Source organism: Trachurus japonicus, chromosome 7 (assembly GCF_045865225.1).
Source record: "Trachurus japonicus isolate A0001 chromosome 7, Traja_1.0".
NCBI lineage: Eukaryota > Metazoa > Chordata > Actinopteri > Carangiformes > Carangidae > Trachurus > Trachurus japonicus.
Window position 1 is genome coordinate 27,566,428 of NC_140913.1, and position 25,289 is coordinate 27,591,716.

General features: G+C 41.5%; 1 protein-coding gene across 1 annotated transcript in view; it reads left to right on the plus strand.

Annotated features, from left to right (window-relative positions):
- LOC146984943 (cadherin-4-like) overlaps positions 1-25,289 on the plus strand; it is a 238,526-nt gene that overhangs the window by 182,378 nt on the left and 30,859 nt on the right. Inside the window, exons 6-8 of the mRNA XM_085782591.1 lie at positions 12,143-12,298; positions 19,709-19,853; positions 22,238-22,410. Coding sequence (XP_085638717.1) covers positions 12,143-12,298; positions 19,709-19,853; positions 22,238-22,410 — 474 coding nt within the window. The remainder of the gene's footprint in view (positions 1-12,142; positions 12,299-19,708; positions 19,854-22,237; positions 22,411-25,289) is intronic.

The window sequence follows — 25,289 nt, forward strand, 5'->3', positions numbered from 1 at the left end:
CAAGTGAGTGAGTGTGTGGTTTTTTTGTTTTGTTTTGCGTGCATTTACATGTAAGTGTGCAACTTTTCAAAACACCCAGCAGCAGCATGGCAAGGTCCAGCCCCCTCTTCAGTCTCTGCCTGTGCTTGGCAGCGGCAGGCTTGGCAGGGAGCAGCCCATTTTGTCAGGCTTCCAGTCAACATCAAACGTGCATATATACCCCTCCCCGCCTCTACCAACAACACCTTTCCTCCTTCGCCTTTGCACTCACATCTGGGTCCTTAGACATCTGTTTACCTCCGAAGTGCTTGTCCCTGTAGGGTGGGAGGGATGAATCGTGTGCTTTTTTTCCTTCCAAAGAGCCCTTCAGCTGTGTCCACTGGAAATGTGTCTGCAGTAATGATATAACAGGATGTTTCTCTCACTGGTCTTAATAAGACAATGTGAGACAATTTTTATTCCATCAGCACAGGATCTTACAAAGGTCACATGTCTGGTCAAAGGGAGGAAACTTGATCCTTTTTTTCTCACATTATGCTCTGGATCCATCCTGCCAGAGGGACATTCAAATCAAACAAGTGCTGGCAACTTCTCTACACTTCCTGTTTCCAGGTTCCAGCCAAAAGGCTCATGCTCCTCCGCTATGGAGTTGTGCTGATGCAGTCCATTCCCGGCCACTTTCACCCCCCTCCCCCCCTCCCTTCCCTTATTCTCACTCTCCTCACTCTTTTACTCCCTCCATTTTCCCTCTAGTCTGCATTTCTCATCTTCACTGCTGCCTGATGGATTTAGAAAGTGAGAAGAAAAAGGAGAAGGGAGGGGGAGGAAGAGGAGGGGAGATAGTGGTGTATGAAAGGTGGACAGCGCAAAAGTGTGTGTGTGTGTGTGTGTGTGTGTGTATGGAGTTCTGTTTGAGGGGGGGGGTAAATGGCTGGGGAAAATGCAGTAGCAGCAGATTTCATGCCACTGTCAACCTCTCTCTCCCTCCCTCTCTGCTTCTTTCTCCGGTACAAGTCTCAACACTCTTTACTCTAATTACCCAGATTGGGTTTCCTGGGGATGAAGGGACGAAGGAGTAAAATGGAATAACAGGGGGTCCTTGATATTGTCCTTGTCAAAGCCTAGGGGAGTGACTGGAGAAGTCATTCATGCATCCATCACACTCCCGATTTCACAATTTAATCAATCCCCTAATGAAAGAGAGTGACAGAGGGGCAGAGAGAGAGAGAGAGAGGGGTAATAGTGAGATGGCAGCCCTCACACTTTAACCCAGCTAAGCCAAAGCTAAGGGGTGCGACCGCTCTTTGTCTGCCACAACAATGGCTGCCTTATTTTCATTCTCCCCGTCTGGATGAAGGGAGTGCGGAGGGCGAGTCATTCCATTGTTACCTCTGGGGAGAATAGCACCTCTAATTTGCCATAAGCCTGCACTATTAAAGACCAGACTCCTTTCATACTGCAATAATTGGAAAAGTCATTCACTGTTTAACTTCCATTACTCCATGTTATTTTCACTAATGTGGTGGAGGAAAGTCTTTTAATAATCTCGCCAGCATCACTTCTAGCTATCATTCAAATGACACAAAAACACATACAGTAGAGCTCACTATCTCTCTGGTTTATCCGAGTGCACACTCACACAGTCCACTAAGCTGGGTAAATCTGAAAAGGCGTCGTCTTTTTGCCCCTCCGTCGTCTCCGTCCCTTTATTAAATCGCAAAACAGCATCCTCGTATCTTTAGCGATTTGATTGATGTCACAGTGAAGCATTTATGAGCCACAATGAAAGTCCTTATTTATGTTAGTTGGTTTATCCGACAAAATGCACCTAAAAAAACAACTAAATCATGAGTTTGCTTATGAACAACACAATAGAGGTGAATGAGGACACAGCTGAGATTTGACCGGCCGTGGCTTAGCAGAACAACCTAGCTAAGGGAGGGAGAGAGCTGTGCACAGCTTTGTTGTTCACAGACCAAAAGAAGATGAGGAAGAGGAGGTTGTTATGAACATTTCGAGCCACAGACCACAGCCATGTTTACGGCCCAGAGGCTGTTTGGACACAAGTGGCGCTTTAAGCTCAATGTTGACATCAACACGCTAACACGTTCACAGCGGCAATGCTAATATGTTGATGTTTAGCAGGTCTAATTTATAGCATGTTCATCACCCTCGGTTAGCGTGTTACTGTGCTAACACTTGCTAATTAGCACTTACACAAAGTAAAGATGAGGCTAATGGGAACGTCATTGGTTTTACAACAACAAAAAAGTTATTACAATTCATAGAGAGAGGGACATGAATATCTTTTTGAAACATTTTATATTAGAGTGGTAGCTCTATGTGCTCAAACACAAGCAGCATCTTAAGATCGGGTCTCCTTAATATGAATGTAGTTGAAGACTCATTCTTCAGCTCACAGCCATAAGTACATTTGTTCATGCAGACTTTGACCGGCTAATGAATACAAGAGGTTTTACAGTCTGTTTTTTATGTTTAAGTTACTAAGTGCATTTTTGAAACTTCAGACCGAGATACTCAACATCAATCCTGTTCTACCTTTTGAAGAGATACAATGCACAACATCAAAGCCTGAGCAAAGTCTGTGTTTTAAAAAGACCACAGGAAAGCTCTTAATGCAGACACTTTGCTGACTCACAGCAAACAAAAAAACACAAGACATCTTTTTTATCTTCTAGCCTGCAGTACAGACTTTGTTTGACAGATGGACTGTGGATGTGAAAAGTGCTGCAACCTAAAAAACCTTTCTCTTGTACGGGATTTTTATAAACCAGTTTGTTTGTGACCTGTTGGCCAGTACCTGTATTTCTTTGACTGCCTGTTCGGCTTTACTGTACTGCTGAAGGAATCTCTCTGTGTTTGTTCCTGTCAGCGTTTGTGTTTGGAGTAGTTATCCCTGTTTGTTGGGCTTTAAAGCTGTGAAACGCCTGGCTTTCAGCTGTTTAGGGGCTTGCTCTGAGTTTGCCGTCTGCAAGTGACAGACTGTTTCTACTGTCCTCCTGCTCGCTGAACCACTGTCACTCTGTGAAACACTGGTGCGCTATAGTTCACCTAATTGGCACACTTGTGACAGGTCCCTGCGTGTATGTGTGTGTGCTTGTATGTTTCTTTTTATGTTTGTGCGTGATATGCTTAAGCTGGATTTACTTTGAGCATTTTTTAGGGGCAGCAACTTTAAGATGATTTCAGTTTTGCTCCATTTGGTTTGTTTGTTTGTTCTGCTGTTCTCACAATATCCAGGCAGGCATACATTTATATACTGAAGACATATGGTCGTACTGAATTTTTCTTTGAGTAAAAAAAAGATTTTTCAGTCATCTAAAAACTCTAGTCTTCTATTTTCAAAGAGAGCCACACAGAGGCAGCCTACCAATTGTTTCAAGCTGTCTGGAAGATATAAAGCACCAGGCTGCAAGACAATTCCAGCTGAAGGGACATGTTTCTTTTAATGTGTTTGAAATGAAGGTTTTGTTCAGCTGGATGCAAAATGATTTCAGCAAACAGTGTTTCATGTGGTTCATGTTTGCACCATTCCTTAGCACGAACAATAACATGTGGCCAGTTTTTTTCCACGGTGAAACCGCTGTCGGCCACATGTGATACACGTTCTGTCTCTTCCATGTGTCTCAGGAAAATGAAGTAAATAACAAAACAAAACAAAACTGGAAATAGTCTTTGACGTTCAGGCATTTCATGATTTATAAATCAACACATGACTTGGCTCTGTAATAGAAAGTTTAGCTGAGTTCATGACTCCAGCTATTCACACATTTTTGTAGTGTTACCATTGTGTGGACAGAGACAACAGATCTTCATCACCCTCCAACACAACATGAGTATTTTTCTCATAGCTGCACTTCTGCTGCGGCATATGTTTTGAATTTATCTGCAATTTGTATTGTTATATAAAAAGAAGAGTCCTCCAACTTCAAACTTCCTGGATACACAGAAATCTACATAGAAAAGTATATGATTTAAATTTTTTCTCAGCACAACTGTGCACAGGCAATAGGTTTTTCTAAAATATGTAGAGTTTAATTCCTCAACACAGTCTTTATTTTGCTTGCACAAATGAATCAAATGTTATTATTGATATCATATCCTGATCAACTTTGGAGAGGCACAAACTAAACTAGTGAAACTTTGTCCTGTGTGTTGTTAGTCCGATTATGTCTAAACTTTTTTGAAAGAAAGGCTCATTTAGTCAGTATTATCCATTTTATAAAAAAGTAATTTTCTCGGTTAAGGACATTTCGTTTTTCAACATTTATTTCTCCAGCTATCCATCTTGTCTAAAATGTACATGTATTTATAACATGTACAATGATTCGAAGGCCAATTGAATCTGCTCCTCCGCTGACGTTCAAAAATAAGAAGATCCTGCATTGTGCACACAACAGCACCAGCTGCTTCAGTCTCATTCACAAAGCCCCAGTAATATTATAGCAGTGCATTTGCTACTCTGTGTTCTGTATTCATACCTATACCTCTAATGGGTTTGAGGTACAACCACGATATCGCCTGTAAATGTGGATGTACTAACTAAGACCATGAGAACTTTCAGTCATTCATGCATCTTTCAGGCAGCCTGTAGGTTAGGGAGGTTAATCCATTCATCAAATTTTGCCTAGAGAAAAGCATTTATGTTTGATCTTGAATGTTAAATTTGAGCTGTGGTGCATAGAACTGAATACACTAGTTTTCTTATGCACTGATTTTAAGAGACTGTTGTGTAAAAAAAAAAAATGACCCCAAAGGTCGTCTGTGAAACTGCTTTTATGAGCTATAGTTTTGTTTTACTGCGAGGCGACCTCAAGCAGCCGCAGTAATCATGATGGGAGGAAAAGATGAAGTCAGGTGAGGTGGTATAAAGATCTTAAGAGGTGGCGGGGGAGGATGGATGATGGGTTGACAAAACACAGGAGACTGCTGATTGCTTTCCATTTGAAACCAATAGTTTCTTTTATCCGCTACTGTTACACAACCAGCTTCAGATTTATCACTGTAACCATGAAGGTTCTTGAACATTAAAAAATCATTTAATTTAACACAAACCACAAAATTTTCCTCAACATAACCAAGTAGTGTTTTTGTTGAAAGCTGACCAAACTGTGACCATTCCATAACAGTACAAACATGTTTTTTTATTGTAACCATGAAAATTAGAGTCCAGTGTGCACTACATCCATCTTTCATATCTATCTGATCCATCTCTTTGCTTTGTAGAACCAACATGGTATATATATTAAAAAGATACCACTGGGGCTGATTCTAAAAAACCTTCATTTTGCGGGATCATTACTTTCACAGAGACTACACCCTCTAGTGATGAGGACAGATTCCTGCGTCATCCTCTCACACATACACTGGCAGAGGCAGCAACTGTGAACACAGCAAATGCTATTTCCAATTGTGTTCACCGCTTTAAGCATCTGCATGTTCCTCCCTTTGTTTATATACAGTATGTTCTCTTAATCTGCCGTGGTGAGAGTGTGGGTGGAGGGAAAGCTTGAATGCGCAGGCAAACATATACAATGATAGTATGCTCAATAACACTTTGGTATTACATAATATTCTGGTATCACCATTGCCAGAGTTTGAACTTGAGAGCTGAGACTAGGAAGTTGAACCACCAAGAGCTGTGTTAGCGGCCAAGGCCATCAAGATTATTGTTTTAGATTTAAAACAAATGCATTTTACTTTATATACCACCAAAAATGTCAAAATGTCATGAGTAAAATAATGTAAAAAAGCAAAAAACAAAAGAAAATATTATGATATGATCTGTATACTACCTACTGCTGTAACATGTTATGTCAAAATGTCATAAGTAAAAGAATGTTATATCAAAATGTAAAAAAAAAGAAAAAAGCAAAAATTAAGATTTTTATTTTTATTTGATTTGATTTTTATTCTGTGGGTAATGGGGGCGGGACTAGATAAGCTTTTGCTTCTCCCGCTTTCCCTTTCGGCCATGTGTATTGTATTATTTGAACTAAGATGAAGTGTGATGATGATGATTTAAATTGACATGCCCGAAATAAACAAATTGATTGATTGATTGATTGAAAAAGAAAAAAGGGAATATTAATCAAATTGACTATAAACAGGTCAACATAACATGACTGAGTACAAAAAAAAAGCTAATTGAGCTGCTACAGAACCACAACATCTGACCAGCAACGTCATTAATGACAAACAGCTGGCCATACAGAATGGCTCAACACAAAGGGTGCAACACAATAATCAACGTAAACTACAGGAAAACACCAGACACTTTACAACTCAATAATATTACTAATGAAACAACATGTAAATAATTTGCAAAATTGACTTTAATGACCACAAACAAAAGTATCCCAATCCCCCCACTGCTGCGGCAGCTGTGTGGCAAAGTCCTGAGTACAGGTGTGGGCGATTAAAATTAACATTAGCATGTTAAAGAGCAGGTGTTTCCAGAACCATGCAGAACAGAGAAATAAAGAAAATTTGATTGAGCTTATTACTACTTTATTATTATTATTATTATTTACTATAATTCTTTTTTTTTTCATTCAGTATTTGGGTGTACAAATCTAGAAGTGTCACCTTTTGCACATACAAATACACATACAAATCACTTGACATATACTCCCACCACCATATTTCAGGGCCTGCTCCTTACAGTCACTGCAGTATTTGCAGCCATGTCGACACAAACATGCTGGATCCCATCTGATCCAAACAAATTTATTTTGGTTTAAACTGGTTTTGGTTTTTGTTTAAACTATTTTGACCACGCAGCCAATATTCATCAGGCCTCTTTTTCTTGTTCTTTGGCAAAGTTAAATCTTGCCATCTTTGTCACAGTTGGTGGAAAGCAGCTCAACCATGTAGGTTCAGTGAAGTTACTTAAATGGATGAGATGTGTTACAGGCAGAGCGGTGGATGAGAAAGAAGGCCATATACTGACAGCAGGGTGCTCCACACGTAGCACATACTCTGGGAATCAGACGGTGACATTAGCAGACGCTCTGACAAGGAGCTGGTGGCAGTGGCAGCTTTAAATACTGACTGAGGTGATGAGGAAGCTGGGAACAGGTGTGTGAGTGGGCAGGGAAGCTCAGGTGATTGGGAATAGAAAGCAGGTGAGCAGGTGGATATGGAGGCAGGAAGGAAGTCCAGGGCCAACTGGTGGGCAGATGGAGTATGTCAGATGACAGAGGCCATATAAACAGGGCACAGACAGGAATAATAAGAGCGGGGATAATAAGTGCAGGGGAGTAAACAAGAGAGCTCAGAGATGAATCGTGACAGTTTTGTGCCGCTCAGTGTACAGTGGTTTTCTACTTGGATGTCATGCACAGAGGTTGGCATCATGTGGTGCCCTTCAAACCGTCTGATCAGTCACTGAAATCGCAGTTTCCACAGTCTCCTCGTGCCAAATCGGAAGCATATGCCGTCTGTTTTTCAGTGCAAGGTTGTGTAAACATCGTAGCATCATTTTTCCAGGACATCCACTGTCCTTCTGTTATCAGTAGTATTGGTCCTCTCTACTACTGTCTGGTTTTATACATGTTATGACAATTTCCAAGAAAGCTGCTTATTCTATAGCCTTGGTCATGCATTGAACCTTAACTTGAATCAAAGATATTCACTTTTCTTGCAGTGATCACAGATTTGCAGCTTTGAGGTTGCACTTGTGAGCCTATATTTTCAAAATAGTCTACAATAACACATAAGGTCAAATTCCTACTTACTTGATGACACCGTTTTAAATCACTTAACATTTTACCAATTGCATAGAATTCTACTTGTTTAGTCTCCTGCATTAAAAGGTGTTTCACATATTTATTCTAATCCCATCGATGTCTGTTGGTGTGGATAGAAGCCTCTACTTACATAGATATGATTGAACTCGCCATGGCCCCACCAGCATGCAGTATACATCACATAATTAAAACTCACTATTTCAATTCATTTAACTTGAATCATACCATTAAAATTTGCAGTCGTGTATCTCCACACCATGCGGTGCAGTCACATATTTTGAATATGTTGGATACTTAAAAGTGTTAGTTAACATGAATTTTTTAAGTGAAAATTAATTCCTCTGCACCCCATTGACTGTGGTGGTAGAACGGCGCTTCTGTGTTATTCATTCCCCTCTCTTCATCTCCTCTTCTCTGTTTTCCCCAAAGACCCGGTGGCATGATAATTTCTCATTTGATTTAGTTTTGCCTGGCAGAAGGGAGCTAAGCTCGCTGATAAGATCTCCTTAAGAACCAGACAAGTTGTCAGTAATGAAGGGAATTGCTTTGATCCGTCGACAAATAGGTCATTTAGACAGTGTCTGGTTTCTGATGCCGCATGATACAGTCATGACTTTCTCTCTCTCTCTCTCTCTCTCTCTCGCTCTCTCTCTCTCGCTCTCGCTCACTCTCACTATCAATTTCTCTTGGCTGAGTGTTTTTTGTCCACTGTCTCTCCCTACGGATTCACACACACACTCACACTATCGAGACAAGAGGAATCAGAGGGAACAAAAGACAAAGACAAAGGAAGAAAAAAACCAAAAACTGTTTTTGATTATTATTGAAAATCATCTATTATTTATTACCCAATGGAGGCACTTTATATATGTGTGTGTGTTATTGTGCGTCCCATGTGAGGCGTAAGATAGTGGTGTAGCGAGAAAGGGAGAGTTTCCTTCTCTTCATTAAAGGAAATAAAAAGTACTGATACAGTTATGAGAAGCTCTTAGTGTGTGTCTCATGCTGAGCTTTTTTCAACACAGTTGCTGCCTTTCTGAAGCTAAAATGACAGTGAAAGCTGCTTACTGTTGAAATGACATCCTGCCTGTCACAATATTCTCTGATAAAAGGAGGAGCCTCATAACATGCAACAACAGTGAGCTGACTCATTCCCTGACAGCCATTGTTGGATCCCTTAATGCACATCTATGTATACTATATGCATGTGATTTACTACAGTACATGCGTTAGTAATCATGAGCCGACATCATGGCAGCGGCGCTGGTGTGTCATCACTGTAAACTCTGAACTGTCCAAACAGGCTTAGCGAGAGAGCGAGAATCTGCGGTGAAACAATGTTGAAGTGTAATCCTTTTTCGAAATCATTAATTGGCATGTGAACCAAACCTTTCAGCACTGCAGAAAGCAGCGATGTGCACGACTGCATCCGCGTGTGTGTGTGTGTGTGTGTACTGTGAACATCCAGCCTTTCGCAAATATTTGGTACAAACAGATGAGGAGAAGGATTCTGGCGCCGTCCCTCAACAGTTTTAAAAACGTCTACGTGAACGTTGTGGGAGGGAGAGCTTAATTGGCTGGAATGACTGTGGAAACATGCAGCTGAATCCCCCCCCCCCCCCACCACCCTCAAGCAGGACGGCTTGGAAGCGAGTAGGAAATCAGGGGGGCGGGGAAAACCCAAATGGAATTATGGAGAGCTATCACTTCCTAACTGGTGAGGATTTATACACCACTGCCAAGGCCAACGGATTGAAGTAATTTCATTTTTCATGCATGGCTTCTGTCCCCACGGAGACCTGAAGCAAAGAAAGAGAGAGAGAGAGAGAAAGAAAGAGAGAGAGAAGGAGTACAGCAGATGGGAGAGATGAGGGGAAAAGGAGGAAAGGGGAGGAGAGGAGATGAGAAAAAGAGGAGGCAGAAAGGAGAAGGGAGGGCAGGGGAAGGGAGAAACAGGGTGGGGGGTGGAGGGAGGTGGGGGTGAATGAGAGGGGGAGACAGTTTGGCAGGCGGATGTGTAGTAATTGCTTGTATTTTCTAATGCGACAGGAGAGGTAGATGGAGTCAGCGTGATGTGGTCTCGTTGCTTTGCCTATACAGGAGGGTAATGGTGCTGCGTTGAGAGTTCAACCGAGCTGCTGGCTGGATGTTTGTTAGTTTGTTGGTGTTTAACGGGCAGAGTTTCTTTGAAGTAATAGCAGTCGATGCCTGCAGCTCGTTAATTATCATAGCTGTCAGCAGTAATTTGCTGAGATATGTGCACAGCATCCTGACGTTCTCCTCCCGCTATTCCCCAAAGAAAACACATATACAGACATGCACAAATAGCATTAGTGGGCTGCTGTGACAGCTCCTCTTGCATCCGAACAGCTAAGGTGTCTGTAACTGATTGCTTTTGTTTGATTAGAAAGACACACCTCAGCCGTCTCTCTCCAAAAGAGAGCTGATGGTTTTATGTTGATGCTGATGAAGAGCAAGAGAAGGAAAATGGGGATAACAGCAATGTCAGTGATGGTGACAGGTTTTTAGTCCAGGAGTAGGAAGACTCAGGATGACACCTGTCTAATACAGTATGTCCTTCTCTTGTCCTTGTTAGTTGCTCCAGCTATTTTCTCAGCAGGCCAGAATTCCTGGTGTGTCAAAAGTGTGGCTAAATTGGTTCTTCGAGTGGTGAAAGATGGAGACAACTTTGGACAGTCTTACTCCTCTGGTGCACTCAGGATCTCCGCTGAAATAGTCATTGATTAGAAGAAAAAGCTTGTCCATGCCTCTGTGTGTGTGGGTGTGTGTCTATGTGTGTGTATGATTGTAAGATTGAGTCACTTTTGAAACACCAGCTGATGTTCATGGGTTTTCATGAAGCTAATGGACAAGGATGGTATGCTTGGAGGTTTGGACTCTGTTTGGGCACTAAATTGAAAATTCCTTCCAGATAAGTCCTAATTACGCAGCACTCCACTTCAAATGGCAGACCTACTGTAGCACTGCACTTAATTTACCTATTAGCTGTATCTGGCCAGGGAAGCTGAACCAAAGCACCAGCCTGATTCTTTCTGCTTCCCCCTCTCCCACTGTTATTGAATCATCCTTTTCTCTAGCCCATTTCCCCCCTCAAAATATGTTCACTCTTGTTTCAAATGTCTTTCAAAGAGGGGAAGGTTTTTGGCCTACATCATAAACTAGGAACGAACTATATTAAACTCAAACAAGGAAGGAATTATGTTAAACTGAAACAGGGACATACTATAACTGTGTTTTATTTACAGTGTATCATGGACAATGGAAATGGGCTATATTGCCAAGCAAATAACAAGAAATGAGCTGCCGCTTGCTTCTCCACTTCACTTGCAAAATCTTCAATGGGACTGAACTCGATAATCCTCTGGTGCTGGTGTATATGTCAAAGTAGCTGCCAATCAGAAAGGGATTCAGCCTTAAGACAGGTCATCCAGTCATCATGCAGAAGCCCAGCGTCCAGGCCCCGCCCACTGGTTCTATTCACTCCCAGTGGGTGGGACAAAATTGCAGCATTTATCCAATGACTGTCTAGTTTTGCTGCGGTGAGAAAAACTATTCTCTGCCGCCCCACTAAAGTCCATGGACGCTGAGCTTCAACAGGTCTAATGCACTGAGACGCTACAGGAGAAGAAAATCGCGTCAGTCGACCTGCGATAAGTAACTGACTCTGAACAAAAAAAACACATTTTTAGTTAAAACACAACAGTACATATTTGAGGAAGCAGAGCTCCCCTTGCAGTCTTGCCTCTTGTTGCTTCCTCCAATTACACCACAATTGCAACCTACCTGTCTAATCGTCATTTTTGTTCACAATCTGTCTGTATTTGCAGCATGGCTCCTCGCTGACTGTCAGAGTTAACAGTAAATATATGTTGATTTCATTTCTCCCGCTCTGAAATATTTAATTTAAATTTCTCTTTTGAAGCAGTCCAATTCTGCCAAACAGAATGCATAGCGTTCCCTGCGGCAGCACTAATGGAATCTCTGAGTATGTGGTAGCTAGAAATGCCAAACTGTGATGAATGTGTGTGTGTCCACATGTGTGTGTCTGTGTCGGTGCCTGGCTTTGCGTGTTTGTGTGGTGCATGTGCATGTTTCCAGTGAATATTTAATATCAGGTTTCTTAGACTGTGTGAGGACAAAATATTAAACTCAAGGGTTGTATATCACAAACTGGTCCTTGAATAATAAACCTCACAGCACATGTTGCACCAGCAGGTGGAATCTGTGTGTTTGACTTTGGTTTCTTCGGAAGAGGCAGGAAACTAATAAGATAAAGAAAAAGGTGCATTGCTCAGTGAAACGCATCATAAGACTTCAGTAATTATTTGTTTGATTGAGTGTCTCTCTCTCTCTGTCTCTTTCTGATGCAGATTCGTTCAGACCAGGACCAGGACATCTCAATCCGATACAGCATCACTGGGGTGGGAGCAGATCAACCGCCCAATGAGGTCTTCAATATCGACCCCGTGCTCGGGAAGATGTTTGTCACAAAGCCTCTTGATCGAGAACATCGCTCCTCTTACCATGTGAGTCTCTCTCTCTCTCTCTCTCTCTCTCTCTCTCTCTCTCTCTCTCTCTCTCTCTCTCTTATTCACATCTACACACAACAGACATGACCTTTCCTTTAAGATGAAACCCACACACAATATTATGCAGGCATTTAACCCTTTGACACACACATCTGCCACCTTAACAAAACCAGTGTAATTCTATATAATAAGAATTACTCTGTATGACTTACAATTACTCAACATAGCAAACTATAAAAATAAAAAAACCCAAAGACCCAAAGACCCTAACCCAAAAACCTTCAGAAACCATTTATTTGTATGCATGTGACCTATAACCCTTTCATTGCTGTGAGAAGAAATCACAGTGACAGTGGATTGAAACATGTAATTTTCAATTTGCACCTTTTCTCTCTCTTACGTGGCGGCGCCCTGTGCAAAGCCTCTGGCTGAAGTGAAGTCGAAGTCAGAGAATGTGGTAATTAATCAGTTCACAGCCAATCACACTGTTTTTTTTTTCCATTCACTGTTATTATCCTCACTTTGATTCTTTGGTGATAAATAACAATTAGAAGTTGGCACGTTGGACCAAGAATTTAAAATGAGACAAAAATGCAACTAGTCTCTAATTTCAGGGAACGTGAGAGAATCCTGATAACTGGAGTCTTTGATTCACCACAAACAGACTGAAAAACTAATTTGTTCTGTTGTTGAGGAATGCAAGAAAACTATTTCACCTCATGTTTCAAGTTATATTAGTGAGATGTTTCTTTCATTATTAGGTGAAATTAAATATTTTACACATGACAAGTTTAGAATTGTTCAATTATCACTTTCACATCCAAAAATCTAAATCTGCCAAGGATTGCTTACGAACCTTATTGATTTACACTTTGTCAGAAAGTTTTCATAAAGGTTGAAATTCCTCTAAAATCCTGACAAAAGTCTGACGAAAAAAAGTTAGGAGTTACGTGATAGAGGTGTCGGGTGGTCTGCTGAAGAAAAGCTGTGCACACCACCAGGTCTGCACTTTAAACACTTCTACGCCTTCCTCTGTAAGGCTCTTGAGTCCGTGGTCATGTTGAGGAACACTGCTCTTGAACTGTGGCTGTTATCAGTACAGCAGAGGCTGTCAGGAGGGATAAAGATAAAGCTCGACACAATAAATGATTTAAGGGTAAAAAAAAAAAAAAGTCCATGTGCATTCGTAAACAGAAAACTCCAGGTAGGTATGGCACCGATTTGAGTTACTTCAACTCAAGGACAAAATCTGAGTTTTTATTGTGTGAAAATATATGTAAGAGAAGTAAAAAATCGAAGTGGGATTAAGTCAGAACTGAAATGTTAAATTCAGCTTTATCTAACTTGGAAAAGATCATTGTCCTTCTAGACGATGAAATATTTTACAAGGATTTTTGATGCAGACCGCAGAGAACATTCCTGTATACCTGATGAGGGAAACCTTTGAAGACTCATCAATAAATACCAGCATACCACCTCCACTGGCAGCCACACATGCCTGTGGGTCATATCCACACTTTCCTCTCGCTGTCATTTTGACCGCATTTCATTTTAGTCTATAGAAGACTGCTGCACTGCTTTCTGTCTTTTTAACATTTCTCTGTAAGTTTTTACACCATGACCTCTGTGTTTTTGAGACTTACCAGATGTTCAGTCCTCTGAGGTTAGGTTCTCTTGATACTTTACAAGGTGACACGTACAACTACATCCTGGAGAATCTTAAAGGGCATTTCCTAGTTTTTTTCCTGCACTCCCCTGCTTGTTTAGACCATTTTCTCTTTCACTCTTTTGTGGCCACAGATAAATCCTGCTCTATCTAAATGACAACTCTCATTTTTCAATAAACTCCGAGCCACATGAGAGCCCTTTTGCACATAAACAAATGTTGAAACACACAGCTTCACAAATGATAATTTAATAGCCGAGTGTCCAATTATATCTAAACCCTTGAGATTTGGCTACTGTGTGTTAAAAAGGCTGTATCCCCCACACTGGTCTTTCCATAATGATGTAAACCTGCTCAAATTAAAGCTGAGACTTTAATGTAATATCCATTATTTCATTTCAAACAGACTATGATGAAGTGCACAGCCTGAGGAACAACAATGTTTCTCTGTCCAAATACTTACCATCTGAATAGTGTATAATGAAAGAGGAAAGTGGCTTAGTGGAAAAATAAAACCTTGATGAGGGCAAGATGGTGGGATTTACTCATATTGGCTTCCTCTCTGAGAGTAAGCTGATGAATATCAATCACACGTCTGTGTGTTGACGAAATTGTTTGACATTTTGGAAATGCTCTTATTCCTTCTCTTGCCAAAAGTCAGATGAGGAGATCACCCTCAGTATTAACCTATGGCCAGCAGCTGGTTAGCTTAGCAAAGCAAGTGTTGACGCATGGGAAACAAGTGTGGCTTAGGTCCAATGTTTTTGCCTCGGAGCAACTTAATTTCTTTCTGATTAGAGTATTGTATTTTGTTTGTTTAATCTGTACACAAACATAAATGTTGAAACAAGTGGGGGAAGTTATGTTGTCACAGTAAGGTTGCCAGGCAACAAACAGAGACTGCATTGAATGGAAGTCAGTACTCCCGGCCAAGATTTAAAATCCCCCCGAATATGCAGGTAGTGAAATGCAGATTTGTTTTTGTTTTTTTGTCTTTTTTAAAAAAAAAGATTTTTACCTTCGGACAGAGCTAGGCTGGTGCTTTAATAATTCTGAACTGCTTATGTTAATGTGCCCTTGAGCAAGGCAACTGACCTCCTAACACTTCTACAGCCAGTTTAACTTGCAGTATGTCTTTGCAAAGTTCAAAATTACAGTACAACCCTTCTAGAGTTCACTAATGAGCACCAGTAGAGTTTGTTTAACCTGTAAATAAACAGTAATGAAAAGAATGTGTTTGTCTCAGTGTGGGGTGCACAGCATCTTTGTTTCTTCATGCTGTTCTGGTTTAAACCCAGTTTATTTTTCCAAAAAATACCAACACCTGTCTTGGCTCTGCCTCACTTGAATGAAAGTGCCATCTCTTTGTGCCTCTTCTCTCGCCTTTGTGCTGTGCATGCTTCTCTAAGAGTGAAAACATCAAGCAGTCAAGCAGAGCACTTTTAAAATTTAAGAAAATACTAACTTGTCATATTGCATAAGCTTTCCATGAGTCTTTCTGCTGCCATGAAAAGAGAGCCTTTGGTGTAGTGAGAAACCACCGTGGGTTTATCTGTGCCTGGTTCCCTCTGTCTCTGTACCTGCCGCTCTCCTTGTATTTATATGGGAACCCAGTCTGAGTCTCAGTCCTGCTGAGCTGGCTTTTAGCTTTTTGTGGGAGCTGAGCAGATTTATACCCACGAGAAACTCCAATCAATCAGGTGATTTGTTAGGAAAGGTGGAGGCTTTCTTAGACTGCTTTAGTTAAACTCAGTGTTTGTTGTAGAAGTGCATTAGTTGGTGCAGAATACAAAGAGAAAGGAGAAACCAGATGAGACAAGGTAAAGATGTACGTGTAAACAGAGGAAGAAGGCTGCTGCAGTTCAATTAAAAGCCTCTCACGGTGGATGCTGCCTGGGACAGGTCAGCACTTCAACCGACTCGATAAAACACGAACTTGCTCATTCCAAGAAGAAAGACGGGGGAAGATGCAGTGATGTCATCCTGGAAAACTGTAACACACACACACACACAGTTAAAATTTGACTTTGTGCTCTTTCGTTTGTTTACTTCATATTTAATGCAAGGACAGAACAAAGTTACGGTCTACTTCTTTTTATTTCAAAAGAATGAGCACTCTGAAATTCAAAACTAGCCGGGCAACAAGATGCATTCTTATGAGGAAAAAAACCTTGGAGCGTCTGGTCCGCTGTTATCTCTATCAGGATGCTTCCTCTTTGCCAAATGCAGAGCACTGCCTGGTACGGTCTGTTTTCTCCCCTTGCCTTTCAAGATAATAACTTTAATGTGGACCCAGAATTACATTTTGCCTTCTTTAAACATGGCGGTAATCTCTGACTCCTGCTGTTATTGAATTAGGGTGTGGGTGCATGTGGGATGGAGGGATGAGGGTGGGTAGAGATAACAGGCCTGGCTCCTACCCTGTTACAGCACACTGAGATGCGATATGCAATGGCAGCACGCGGATATTGGGTGCAAGACAGATCAGACAATGCAGTGGGAAAAAGTAAAGTCAAATTAACCTCAGGGAGACCTGGAGACACAATTTCAGTGGAGGTGCGGAGTGGAAACAGACAGTGGAGAGAAGAGGATGGGCAGCAGTGGAGAGGATCTTCACCTCTCTGCGGAGAAGAAGCCGATGGAGAGTGCTTCTTTTTTCTACTGTATGTCGTGCTGCGATGAGCCTAGAGGCTATTTCACTTATCTGGCTCTCATGCTCTTGCCGTGGTCAGGTAGGGTAGCACGTTTCCAATCAGGCACATTCAGATGGAAGGAGTAGCGTTCCCTCAATTCTCCATACATAATGAAAAAATCCTCATGTTACATATCTGTTCGTATAATGTCTTTAGGTTCTCAGACTGAAATTGAACATTTCAACAGAATAAATATTTATCATCCTGTGTTCTCTTGAGCAGGATGTAGATAGCATCTGAATGCAGTTTTCTTTCCTTCTGTATAAACTAAACATCCCTGATGCTTCCACCTGACAGGAATATCACTGAATAAGTCATGTTCAGGGATATAAACATTCCCAGGTAAGGTGAAGTGAATCAAAACAGCTTTAAAGAGAAGCGAGGAGTTGCCACTTCAGTCTGTTATTTTGACCTTCATGTATAGAGCAAAAAAAACAAACCACAAACATTTACTTAAACTCAACATTTCCCTGTTAGATCACATTTCTTCGCTGCTTTCCTTTTTTTTTTCATTTGGCCTCAGTTTTTTTTTTTTTTTTACCCCTCCAGACCTCAAATAAGAGCAAAAGCAGTGAGGACACATTTTACAGCACATATTGATTCCAGTAATAACTTCATGTCCAAACTTTGTGAGAAATCCTAGTTGGTGATTCTATTTGTCTGAGCACGGCCATGCTGAATTTGAGATGTGCTGAGTGTGTTTGTGTAGTCAGAGTAAAAGTGAAGAGATTTCAGGAGTCTCTTGTCAAACAAAATCAGACAGAATCTCTGGTCTGGGATTCAACGCCGTGATCCGGAAACATATACTGTACCTTGACTTTTGCAGCAGAGCCGAACTTCCAATGAAATAAGTAGTTTCTTGTTTTGGTTGCTACTGAGATAAAAACTTCTGGGGACTAAGTGTAAAACTGATAAGAGGTCTGGAGAGAGCGCATGAGAAAACAATTCTACCTTGATGTCATTCTTTAGGTTCAGACTTTTTGAAAAATTTGCACTGTAATAATTCAATAATGCAGATTTTATCAGTCAGGAGCAGGGTAAAATGGCAAATTCAGAAGAAGAGACACAGACTTTAGAGGTGTATTCACCTTGAAGGATAAACATATTTACTGTCAGTGTGATGGTATTTTCTTTATGTTGTTTATCCCTCTCTAAAGCCCACCTCTGTGTATGGAGACCTTTGGGAATACACTGAAAGAATAGGTGAAAGGTGAATACCATAGTTTTCATGCCAAAGACTATTTGAAAAACAAAAAAAAAGTTTTTAAAGTTAGTGGAAGGACAGCAATTCAAATATTTCAAGTTAGTGATTTAAGCCTGTAATTAATGTAGCCAGCCGACCCAGGATGAAGGTTGTGTGTCTGAAGTGGAAGGTCTGGGGTTCTTCAACCACACAAAGCAAAGAATGCTTTTTTTTCTTGTACATAGTGAATAACACATAATTAAACTGGCATTTATATGCTTCCAGTGATTTGCATTTACATTTACATTTACATTTACATTTGGCAGATGTTTTTCTCAATAGTCTTACAAAATGTGTGTAAGTGTGGACTAAATGTCTTTATTATGAAGGTGCCAGCTCTGACAGACTACATGCACACTCACTGAGACCTGAGAACTGAGAACTAGACCAGAATAAATCACACAGACATGCTTTTTGTCACCAAAATCAACATTTGTCTCAGAAACTCTGTCCTTTGCTTAAAGGGATAGTTTAACATTTTGGCAAATTGGCCAGTTGCCATAATCCCTATAGTCATAGCAGTAGATTTGTTACGGTACCTTTAATTGATGGTGCAAGCTATTTTTAGAGCGGCGGAGCAGAGTCGCAAGCTGCTCAGAGCTATGCTATGGAGCCTCATGGGATTTCTTGGTTTCCCTCATCAAACTCATCAAATACACAATCCAACAACTTCAAAACGCTCTGGTGGACAAGTTGTGACCTGCACATTCACCACGCTATGAGATAACAACGCAACGTTATAAGACAGAGTTGTTTTTGAGGTAAATTCATGCAAAATCGCTGATGCGCGCTCCCTTCAGGGGCAGTTTTTCTGCAAGCAGACTCTGCGAAAATAACTCCGTCTCGTAACAGGGTCCCTACAGGGTCCCTTTAGCAAGGACAAGCTTAGGGAAAAAATCATTCATCACATCCGCCATCAACATCATCAATAATTCACTATGAAATCTGTTCTTTTAAGGTTTTTATTCTGTTTTTACTTGTGTCATTCTGTATCTTGCTTGTGTCGTGATGTATCTATTTGTTGATTGTTTTATGTTATGCTAAACTGTGTTTCTATGTTTCTTTTATGCGCACGTATGCACACGTTTAATGTGCAGGGGACAATAAAGGTTTTCTGAATCTGAATCTGAACGTTCCGTTATTATCTCATAGTGTGGGGAATGTGCAGATCACAACTTGTCCATGAGAGCGTTTTGAAATTGTTGGATTGTATATCATCAAGAGAGGAAAGCTGCAGTGAACGGGCGTGGCCTGCATGTGGTAGTTAACAGCTACTCTACTGTGGGTTGGCCACTGGAGGCAGCAGGGTAGACGGAGATGGAGGCAGTTAGAAGCTAGGCGAGTTTCCTCGTCACCAGCTTAAACAATCTTTAGAATTTCTACCCAGGCCAGCGTCTGCTAGAACTAGAGATTTGGTCCCTTTAAACGGAGAGCTGGTCCAGTGGAGTCCTGTAACAGGGGCTTACTCTGGGATCTGACAACTGTAATATCTGAATACTGCTCAAATGAGTGTGTCAACATTTTTATTGCCTGATCTCTTCTCTCAGCTTGACTTTGGCACCAGGGCAGTTGAAGGATGCTGTTCAGAGAGATATCAGTGACAAACTAATGTCACATCCAGAAAAAGATAGATGGGTTTTTTATTCATCACATACCAAATGTTTACCATAATAATTTTCTCTATAAACCCAATTCAAGAACTCATCACAGACATATAAATAATTTACGAATCCATTACTCTCTGCTCCCAAAATAATAACTATGGGCTATGATCTAACTTCATTTCTTGTGTTTGTTTCTCCCAGTTGCGTGCTCATGCTGTGGACATGAATGGGAACCAGGTCGAGAACCCCATCGATCTGTACATCTTCGTCATTGACATGAATGACAACAGGCCCGAATTCAAAAACCAGGTCTACAATGGCTCTGTGGATGAAGGCTCCAAACCAGGTAATGACATATGAGCGGATGGAGGCGTAGATAGAACATGAAGTGAGAAGCAGGAGCAATTACAGGGTAGACAAATTAATTAAAGATCGGAAAGATTTGAGAGATTAAAGAAATGTGTGATGGTGTTAGATACGAGGAGCGGACTGATGACGGGCTGCTGTTATACCAGCAGAGCCAATGTCGTTAAAGGCGTGACTACGACAGTGAATCTTTTACACAACTGAGAATTTTCCATTCCCCCTGATTTAGCAGACAGACGGAGAATCTGTCTCCTATAGTGGCTTTTCATTTAGCCGGCTGCAGCAGTGGCCATAAACCAAAGAGGGTGCTCAGGCTGGAGAGGAGATTGAGGATGAAATGTACCACGCTGTAGCACCACTGGGTCATTTTATGTCTAACCTCAGAGCAAAAGAATCACCAAGATGAGCTCCCAGTGTGCAGGGGTGTGTGTGAATGTGAGCCCGATGAGCCCAACTTTATTGCACCAGGGTGATCGCAAGAGGTGTCCAGGCACTAATTTCTTTCTTTCTTTCTTTCTTTCTTTCTTTCTTTCTTTCTTTCTTTCTTTCTTTCTTTCTTTCTTTCTTTCTTTCTTTCTTTCCCTTCCCCTTCGCCTTCCCCCACACAGCAGACAATTCTCGGCGGCATGCATGACATTCAGCTAAACAATAATCATAAAAAAAAAGAGTGTTTTGGAATTTAGAGCTCCAGTGGTTTCAATGGAAGGCCAATTACAGACTTGAATTAGTTTGCAAATTAAAGAGTCATTATGGGGACCTAATCCTGTCAGGCACAGCTTAGGACGCCCGTACAAAAGGGTCCACATTAAACCCCCTAAGAGTTCAGCTTAATGAAATTACCCCGCCGATGTGTGACACATTGTGATTCTTCACCTCCTTCTCAATATCCCTCCATCTCTTCAAAAAAACGTGATGGGTGGAGGACTGATAGTGACTCCGCTTGGAATCTAACCAAATATGGGGTCTGTCCTCTGCTTCTCTCATTTCCTCCCCGCCCCCCCACCCTCTCTCTCTTGCTGCTGCCTTTTATTTCTTGTCTCGCTGAGAGGCCTTTAGAGTGCTCCCTCTGGCCGAGTCATTGACAAATGTTGCTTTGAAATGTAATGAAGTTTGAAATGGGAGCTGCGGTTACAATTATCCTCGGACAGGGGCTGTCACTGCCATGATATCACTATCTCTGGCAATTAGAATCAGCTACGGGAGAGGGAGAGCAAGAGGGAGAGAGAGATGGAGAGATCGGGTGACAGGCAGTGATCCCGCAGAGTTTTACGAGTCCGTGGAGGCAGGGATGCAAACAAGTGGTGCCGTCATGGAAGGATGGCGGCTTCTTCTCTGCAACACAACTGTATCTGCTTCTACTTGATGCCTGTGCTTACTCGCCCTTTCAGTATAAGTGATTGTCAGCTACCGAATGTGTTTCTGCGATCTGAGATCAATATCATCTACTATCTACTATCTAGCTACATTTCAATATGATTAAGGCTTATCAACATCTGTCATCACTAAAAGCTAAATATATTGTGAGTTATTTTGTAGCTATAAAAGCTGATCTTATATCTGAATGTACTTGCTGTTGCAAAATAGGTGTCCAACGTATCCCAGCTGACATAAATCTGTACAGATCAGTGAACGTCATAGTGTTAACAAACTGTAAAGGAACATGTTGTGGTTTATCGCCCGTTTTTATGTAAACATTAACCAATATCAGTGTGATTACTTCCAATGTATGTCATTACGATCTGTTTGTAGGACGGTTGATTAAAGAGAGCAGTGCAGTGTGCCCAGTGCATCTGCATCTGCCTCTCTCCCTCATGTTGCTATAGCTTTAAACTAGCCAATAAAAGGCTTGACAGCACAAAATGTTCAAAGTTAAATGCGAACTGAGTCATTTATTTTATGGAAACAATTACAATTGGAAGGACTACATGTAAACAAACAGCCAAACAGTTGCCATGTTGTTACAAGGGATGGTTGTTATGGGATTCTGCTGGATTTCCCTTGAGGTGTCTATGCTCTTACAAAACACAGTCTGACAATATGTCATGTAGAAAAGAGTCATTAAGTCATGAAACTGCTTCAGTAATTTAATTTACGCGGTAATAGCTTAGCCAGCATTAGCCACCAGATGCACCAGACAGTATCAGGCTGTAGCAGCAAAACTCCTGAGTGTGTTGAAGTGGATGAATATTTGAAGAGTTTGAAGAGTTTTTAAGTTATTTCATCAGTAAAAAGTTACCTACTGCTCAAATAAATCTGTTTGCATTTTGATGGAAGTTGAAGTTGACATAGTTAGTTGTTACTTTCTGTTACAGCATGTTACCGTCTGTGCACGTGCACGCTGAGAAATGGTCTTTTCTTTCTCAGGGACGTACGTGATGCACGTGTCAGCGTTTGATGCCGACGACAACACCACCGCTAATGGGATGGTGCGCTATCGAATCCTGTCCCAGACGCCACACAGCCCCATCCCCAACATGTTCACCATCAACAGCGAGACCGGAGACATTATGACGGTGGCGCCTGGCCTTGATCGAGAGGTTAGTCTCCTTTATCCTTGAGCGGTCAAAAAAGGCAGATTTTAATATTGTATAAAATGAATCAGCAGTAATACTCATTACAATCTATGATTCCCCAGTAAGGTGCACAGTCTGCATGAGCTGGTTAGAAGACACACCTTTGTCTTTATGGAGCAGCTCTCAGCAGCATTGTTTACTCTGATGACACTCTGAGACGTGACTTCAAAATGTTTTGTAGCCAGTTGTCACCACACACACACACAGACACACACAGGTAATCTTTTTTCCCTCCCCTTACACTAAATTGCCTTCTTCTGCGGTCACCTTGTTTATGGAGCTATAAAAGTTGTGACAAGATCCAAATGTGTTTATTCTTGCGACATGGATGTGCCAGTGACAACTCTGCAAAGAAATCTCGGAGACAGATCATCGTCCCAAACTGTCACCAGTGACAGACCTATTAACAACACATCATGCTGCAGTGGGCTGCTCACGTTGTGTTGTGTTGTGTTGTGTGTGTGTGTGCGTGTGTGTTTGTGTGGCGAAGATAGAGTGGAAATATCTGAGATAGAATGCCCTTGACACCTGTCAGACAAACACAAAAGCCCATATAATCACATCTACACTCGATAAAACACAGGCAATGGAGGGGAAAAAAAGGAAACTGTAGGGGGCAACAGAACAAAAACAGTGCCAGGCAGAGGGGGTATTACAATGAGGGTGGAGTAGTAAGTGAGTGTGGATTTGGCTAGGAGATTGAGTCGTGGACACGAGGGTGCCAGAGGAAGAGAGAGAGAGAGAAACATGAAGGGAACATGGAGTAAAAATGAACGTCAGCTGCTGCTAATCCAGCTACTCACCCATAATGTCGGATTTAGCCCCCGACCACCCCAACACAAGCATCGCTGTACTACTTCAGACAAGAAGACTCATAATGACATCATTTCCTTACCCCAAATCAATGAGGGCAGTATTTTTCTTTTTTTTAGGGGCTCTGTGTTTACAATGACATTGTAAACACACATCTCCATGTGGAAGCTGCTCATTACAACCACATGTTGTGTTGGCTAGAGTCAGTGATGGTATTGAGGGAATGGCAAACTCTGCTCTGTCACTTTCTCCTCATCTCCCCATTTTTACCTGGTATCAATATAAATCTCTACTTGGATCTGTATCTGATCCGTATACACATCTGTATTTTAATTCACATTGTTTTGAAGTTGGTTAATGAACAGAACATTAATTGTCAGCAATTTCGTTAATGGATTTATTGTTTTGGTTTTTATGTCAGTGTTAATTTAATATCTTTCGGTTTTTGACGACGCAAGCTATTTGAAGATATAACCGACGCTCTGTTTTCTCTACTTTCTACAGTCTACCAATTAATAGGGAATCAACTCAATTAAGTTAATTAACTTGATAAACCATGAAAAGTTAATCACTTGGCTACAGGGAGATAAATAAAATCACACAGCACACAGCCCTTAATGCAGAGTGTGAGTGGATTCAGAATGCATAGGAATAAGGATAGATGAGTCAGCCAGGCTAGATCTGTGCTGCATATGCATCGGCCATATTCTTAAGACAAACATTTACACAAGATGAAAGCTTCACCTAACTGTGCCTCCTCCTGCTGCCTCCACCGAGCCTGGCAGAAACCCCGCCTTGGCAGAGGAACAAGTAAAACCCATTGAGCAGCATCGCTTCACTTGACCTGGGACCATGCCTGTTGATTAACTCCATCAGCCGCACCAACCCTAATTTGCTCTTTGAGATCCGATCACAGCACTGGAAGAATTGAGACAGGAAAAGTGCTTTTTTTTAATACTAGATCCATGAGCAGATGAAACGGCCCTTAGAAGAAAGAAGTGAGGACCAGCAAACCTGTCCCCACTTTCCAAACATGTCTGCACTCCTAAGATCTAAAGCTCCACTTGGCTTTAAGTACAATAGCACACACACACACAGTGTACATGCACAGACACTATAATATGCATCTACTGTATTTCTCACACAAATGTATATTGTGTGTAAATGTATATTTATGAGTGCACTGCATATGCACTTGCACATTATCTGTAGCTTACTGTACATACAGTACATGTGTTTTCCGGTCACATTTTTCCTACAGAGTAGATAAGGCGTTGAAACCCTTGCAGGAGAAAACTCAAAGCTTCTGTACTGTACATAAACTAGGAAGATGCTATTCTGCAGTACTTCCCTGGTCCACTTTTAGTCAGCACTTTAGCCCTTTGAAACTTTGAAAGTTTATGTGTCTCCTTTTCCTTCTTGGGCTGGGGTGTTGGAGGCGTTAGGTACTACAAAAAAAAAAAGGAAAAAGAAAAAAACACAGGCATCTATTTTTGGTAATCCTCCTCCCCTGTGCCTTCGCTGCATCCCCTGCTGTCTCTTATCCTCTCCTCTGTTCTTCACTTTTGAAATGTCTTTTTCCTCTCCTTTATAAACTCCCACACAGATTTCTCTTCTAAAGGTTTCCACTGGTCTGTAGTGGACTTTAAAAAAGCTTGTTGACAGTAACAGACCTCAGTCCTCCAGAGGAACCTGGGTATGCTGTGGTGTTGTTGCAGTGCTGAGAGGTTCAGAGGAGCACTACATAATTACTCCCTTGTCTAATTAGTGAGAGTGTTGTGTACATGCTGTACACAGGCTGATGGGACAGTCAGGCAAGTACCGCTTCTAAACAAGATATGGAGGAAAAGAGGTGCGTGTATGTTTGTGGGTGTGTGAGTGTGCATGTGTGTGTGGGAGGAGGGGAGGGGGTGGTTGGGGGGGTGTTAATGAGAGTGTGTGTACAAGGTTGGAGTTCAGCATCTCGTCTAGCATCAAGATGAGAGGAACTGAGAGGAGCTGTCTAATCCTCCTGATGTGGCGTCCTGGCC